At 36.8% G+C, this 6,000-nt stretch overlaps 1 protein-coding gene across 3 annotated transcripts in view; it reads right to left on the bottom strand.

Annotated features, from left to right (window-relative positions):
* Positions 1–556: 556 nt before the first annotated feature.
* LOC126259710 (zeta-crystallin-like) overlaps positions 557–6,000 on the bottom strand; it is a 164,747-nt gene continuing 159,303 nt past the window's right edge. For all 3 annotated transcript variants that reach the window (XM_049956684.1, XM_049956683.1, XM_049956685.1), the window contains one exon: positions 557–2,099. In XM_049956684.1, coding sequence (XP_049812641.1) covers positions 1,938–2,099 — 162 coding nt within the window. In that variant the 3' untranslated portion in view covers positions 557–1,937. The remainder of the gene's footprint in view (positions 2,100–6,000) is intronic.

Raw genomic sequence — 6,000 nt, 5'->3', positions numbered from 1 at the left:
TGCCAATATAGCAACAAAGTTATGTATTATTTTTACTACTTGATATTAGATGTAGAATAAATTAATATCTTAATTCTCTGTTCATGAACATTATCTGTTCCTCCTCCTATATCCACCAAAGAACCACACAGCATGCAATGGAAGATGTCACACACACAACAGTGAAAACAACTGCCATAATCAAAAATCAATCATTTGGAGGAACTACTAAGAAAGAAGCCTCCAGGTAAGTTAACAATAGAAAATGTAAAGAACTCAGATTCTATGAGTTCAAACAAATATTTAAAGACTACTTTCTTATACAGGATTATAAAAATGCTTGTCAGCCAACTGCTGAATAAGTGTGATGTGAACTGTGTTAAGTTTTGTTATGTGAATTAGGTTTAAATTTTGTAACATAATGTATTATGGCAGTACATGTACTGGAACTGTTGCAAACTCAGTTTTGCATGTATACAGATCTCTAGAATAGTGTGTACACTATACTTAACATGACAGTCTTGGTTAACTCATACTTCTTACATATTCTATTTAAATAATTTCACATACACGTATGTTATTTAAGGAATGTATTTATTAACAGTAGTAAAACATTACAATACATAGCAGCTGTCTTGACCAAATGCCACGCATAAATGCACAGGCAACTAACAAAATATGTTTAAACAAGAACTTCTGAGCACTGCAAACAATTGCCATTCTATCAGTCACAATTCTGACATTTTTAAAGCTCACAGATCACAATAAAGGTTAAGCAATACTGTTGTGTAAAAAATACTTAAATATTTATTTCTGTTTAATGTGCATCAAACAAATATACACTTCCCAGCCTATTTAATAAAATGAGTCCACAGGCATTCCATCGCATGATGGTGCTTTAGTGCAAACATACTGGTTAAATATACCAGTTTTTCCATGAATTTTCTCAAATGTCTGCTCACTTATGACGAAGACTTTCATCACTAATGTATACGAGATCATGAAAATCTGAATGAAAACTGGGTTGCATTGGGAACTCCGTATTACATCACAAATGTTTCCATTTTACACTCCTCAACATATAGGCCTGGATAAAGATTATTAATATGAAGTAACCACACTTGTCCTTCATTCTGAACACACAAATAATTAAAAATGTTCCAATGATTAATTGTGCAGGATCATATGTGCAGTGATGTATTACAGCATTCATGTAATCCATGATATGCAGTGCATGCAGTAGCTTGTTTATCACTGTGTAACTGTAAATGTTTAATATTTTCTTTCTTTATCTTCAATTAATATATCACAATAAAAAAATATGTTCCAAACTGACAACTGACTTTTGCCAGAATAACATAAAATGCTTTGTCCAAATGTATAATAATAAGTTGATCTTTTACAAAGCATATCTATAACAAAAAACATTCAAGAGGCACAGAAGTCATATAAATCAAACAATAAATTACTATGATACACATTTACTTTACAGTACGCCCCCCCCCCCAAAAAAAAAGATTTGACTGATGCATTTTTCTTTTAAGAATGAAAAACTAATTCTGTAATCTTAAAGTCTTCCTTCAATACTTAAGGACCATACAATTATTTCAACAATTATCCAGTCCCAAGTTTTGCCACTGAAGCAATGTTCAGAACTTCTCCAACAGTAACAGTATAGACTGGTTTCAATAGAGACATTACAAATACTAATTTATGTCAAATGCGTTGTAAATTAATATCTGTAAGTATCTCCAATGATGTAATCCAAAATAACCTGTTGCTTTAGAAACTAAAATGTATTACATAAAGTATTCAATACTGCCATAAACTGAACTCATTCTCTATAAAAGCCACATGCAGGAACATAAAGAGTTCAAATTGGTATGATTAACGCTGAGCAAACTGTTTGCATTTAATATCTTTAGGGTACTGTAAAGTAAATTTCCATTTTACAAAACTCACACCTTGAAAACAAGTTTCCCTCTAGCACCCTTATTATGAATAATGTCATGATGAGCTTGGGAAGCTTCCTCAAGTGCATATTCTCTGGCAATTATAGGTTTAACCCATCCATCTTCAATTCCTTTCAGAATTACATCAGCAGCCTCCAAATGTTCTTCCTGGAATTTATGAATATGTCAAACACTGATCACAATTTACATCATCAGTAAATATTAACAGTATCTAAAATCTTAATCTCTTATAACACTACGAGTTATAAATGATGAGGAATTAAAAGCTAGTATTAATATCTACTACACTTCCGGAGATACAACACTTGGCACACATGACAGAAAAGGACACAAATGAAAATTACCTCCAATATATGGGACCACTGATTCCACCTTCAGGGTGAGAAAAGATGAAAAGGCTGAAAGGGGGCATTGGCAGGTCACTTTGACCCATTTTAAGAGAAACCCCATGAGGTACGAGGAGAAAGGCAGGCAAAGATGAATGGAAATGTATTAAAGGGACTGTAAGGTCAAAGAAAGATCAGTTTAATTGTCCCATCATCCATTGGGAGGTGACAGACAGCCGACAGAGTAAAAAATAAGGATCTAGAAGAAAGTACAAAAAGTAACAACATAAATCACAGTAATGAAAGTTCTGGTAGAATGTAATTAATTTAGGAATAAAGGAGACCGACCACTCACTGATAGTATAAGCTTGAGTCATCAACAGGAATACAAAAAGAAATGTAAACTTGTTATCTTTTGGACCAATTATTTAATGAGCTTTGGTAGGGGAAGGAAAAGGCGGAGGGCAGGGGTCGGGGAGGGTTAGCTGGTGGCTCGAAGGAAGGCAGCCAGTGTGCAAGATAGGAATGCAGAAGGGATAACAATGCGACACATGAGCAATGGAGTCAGCAAGTCGTACGCTGCACCATGACAATGACATGAAGATATGGATTGAGAGGGGGAGACAGGACTGAGGAGGGAGAGACTGTTGGGTAGAAGGTGTGAGTGCAGTAGGTTAACAGACTGAGGACAGAGGATTACAGTAGTGGATGATGTATTTCAAGGATAACTCCCCAAATATGTAGTTCAGAAAAGCTGGTGCTGCCCACTGAGTCCGGTAGACAACTGGCGGTGGGGTGGGAGGTCCTTCAGTTCCAGGCATGATGACAAATAATCACAGCTTTGACAAATGACGTAGTTCAGTTGCTGCATTCCAGGACAATCCTTTGCGGCTAGTTCCTGGGAGTGGTGAGATGATTAGTGGGGTTGTGAGGATATGTTACAGGAAATCTGTAATATGTTTGTGGACTACCAGGGAGGATGGGTGAGAGTGCCTGTCTGTGAAGGCCTTTAGAAGACCTTCAGCATCCATGGACAGCCAGGCCACTGCACCCACACCATCTACCCAACAGTCTCTCCCCCTCCTCTGTATTGTCAACCTTTCCCATACCACAACTTTATGTCATAGTCACTGTGTGCAACATAAGTCACTGGCTCCGTGTGTTGCATTCTTATACCTCACATCCGCTGCCTCCTCTTTCTGTACTCTCATCCCACACACTGGCTGTCTCCCTCTATCTGCCAGCTACCCCTCTCCAACCCCCCCCCCCCCTCCATATACACAGACAAGGAAAAAAATCCTGAATTTCCCAGTTAAAAATACAGTTTTTCTACGGTGAAAATGCACTATAATTGAGATAAAGTACATTATTTCTGTGTCAAGTGACAATAGACTATTCCTCGAAGCTTTAAAACTTATCAATCCTTTCAATGGTAAAGGTTTTATACACTGGATTACAACTTCCCAGCACTTTACAAAACGAAACCCAGCAAAAAACAAAGCATTTTGAAAAGATCTCTGATGTGTGGCAACATGTATACTGCAAATTTTCGTATTACAAAAGTACAAATAAGAATTCCACCAAATACACCACGGTAGATTGCTCATCTTTCCCCTTCTTTTTACCTTCGGAAAGGAATCTGTAGTTTCAAAAGCTCCAAGTGCTTTCCATTTAGTTACATACAATTCTATTAATGACAATGACCCTACTAGTAGGAAGTATCTTAAGCTTCTTAAAACAGCTCAAAATAGCTTTAATAAGGTTATGCAGACGTAAAAGGAAAATCATTGTTTGTGGAGACTTTATCATTGATTTTCTGTCAGATTGTGCCCTCAGTTAGTACTGAGAGTTGCTGATGTCCAAGTCAGAATTATTGTCCTCAGCAAAATTCCCTATGAGGATTGAAAGACATAGTGCAACAGCTACAGCATTTGTTCTTAGACCCAACAACCTGCAGTGAATTAGCCGTAAAACCAATATCTTATGATTTATCTGCCCATGATCACCAAATGTTAACAATATAATTTACTGACCAGTTTGGTAAAGCTCATACAAGGAAAGTATTGTAACACAGAATCATAAACAATGACTCCATCACTATGTTCAGAGAGAAATTACGAGAAGAACGCCGGGGAAAAATTCTTGCAGCAGGCAGTGTTAACAGAACATAATACAACACTTCCAAGTACTGTTTTTCGTAAAACAAGTAAGGACAAAATTGAACAGAAGCAAGGGTAAAGGGTGGATAACTCTTGGGATTGAAGTATCTTGTGTTAGGAAGAGAGATCACTATGTAATTCAGACAACAATCAGTAGTCAAGATGTGAAACTCCGTTACCATCAGTGGTGGCTGCAAACACTACAGCCAGTAATAAAGAATGGAATAATGATTTGTTAGATTTACTTGTGCGAACAGTATCATCCACGGACATTAGTTTAAAAAATACAACCCCTAAGGAGATTACATAATTCATAAGGTCACTACAAAGTAGAAATTCTGCTGGCAATGATGGTGTTTCTAGCAGAACATAAAAATCTTGTTCTGACTGACAAGATTACCTTCAGTCTATCTTTGTAATCAATCAATGAATCAGAGCACATTTCCTGACAGACTTTGAGAGTGTGGATCACAAAATTGTACTTAGTAAAGTAAAGTGTTATGGCATTAATGGTACCCATCTTGCTTGGATGGAATCTAACCACCTTAACAGGAAGCAGTTCGTCTTATTAACAGACTATCTCTGGCATGAAAATAACTTTAGAGTGGGGGAACATAACATGTGAGTGCCACAGATATCAGTACTGGGCCAAATCTTGTTTCTAAACTATATAGATGTTCAAAAATTTTAATGGCTGTTGACAACACAAGCATACTAATGAAGGATACAAATTCAACCATAACAGACACGGACCAGGTGACAGCTGAACAGGCCTATAAGTGGTCCACAGATAACAATTTCAATTTTTTCCTCGCAAAGACTTATTTTATGCAATTTCAAACAAACAATAATTACTTTTTGACATCAAAGTAGACATTAATAGTCATACACTGAATGAAGCCCAGTGTTTAAAATCCCTTGGGCTCCAGCTGGATAACAAGTTCAAAAGGAGGCAACACATGAATAAACTAATCAAGAAGCTCAGTTAAGCATAATGTACTGAATGTATGAAGCCTTGGAAGCATCGCTCGCTGTGTTGATCTAACGAGAAGAGTGTTGGTTTATTTTGCACATTTTCACTCTGTTGTCTTGTCTTTGAGGGAGTATACCTAAAGTAAACAAAGTATTTCTTCAGCAGATGTGAGCAGTACGAATATTATGTAAAGAGGATAATCCTACATCTTCCAGAAGTCTTTTAAACAATGAAAATAATGTATTTTTGGAAATATAAAGTAAGTGAATATATTAAAAACCTACTCCCAAGTGGCAACAGGAGAAAACACACAAATATGTTTCATGTATGCAAGCTTTCAGAGCCAGCGACTCCTCCTCCTGGCAGAAGGGTTGAAGGGGAAGGAACAGGATGAAAGAAAAGACTGGAGAGGTAAAGGGAAAGGAGTAGATCTCATAAGAGTCACCCAGAACCTCAAGTCACCAGTGACTTACTGGATGGAAGAGAAGGAAAGACTCTTATCATGTGTGCAGCACAGAGTTAGTTTATTGTTAACGCAGTATACAGATTAGGTTCCTATGATGTCTTAGTCTCACATTAGTGTACGACTT

The sequence above is a fragment of the Schistocerca nitens genome, chromosome 5, assembly GCF_023898315.1.
Source record: "Schistocerca nitens isolate TAMUIC-IGC-003100 chromosome 5, iqSchNite1.1, whole genome shotgun sequence".
Classification (NCBI taxonomy): Eukaryota; Metazoa; Arthropoda; class Insecta; order Orthoptera; family Acrididae; genus Schistocerca; species Schistocerca nitens.
Note: the sequence above shows the minus strand (reverse complement) of the source record. Positions and strands in the feature narration are given on the sequence as shown.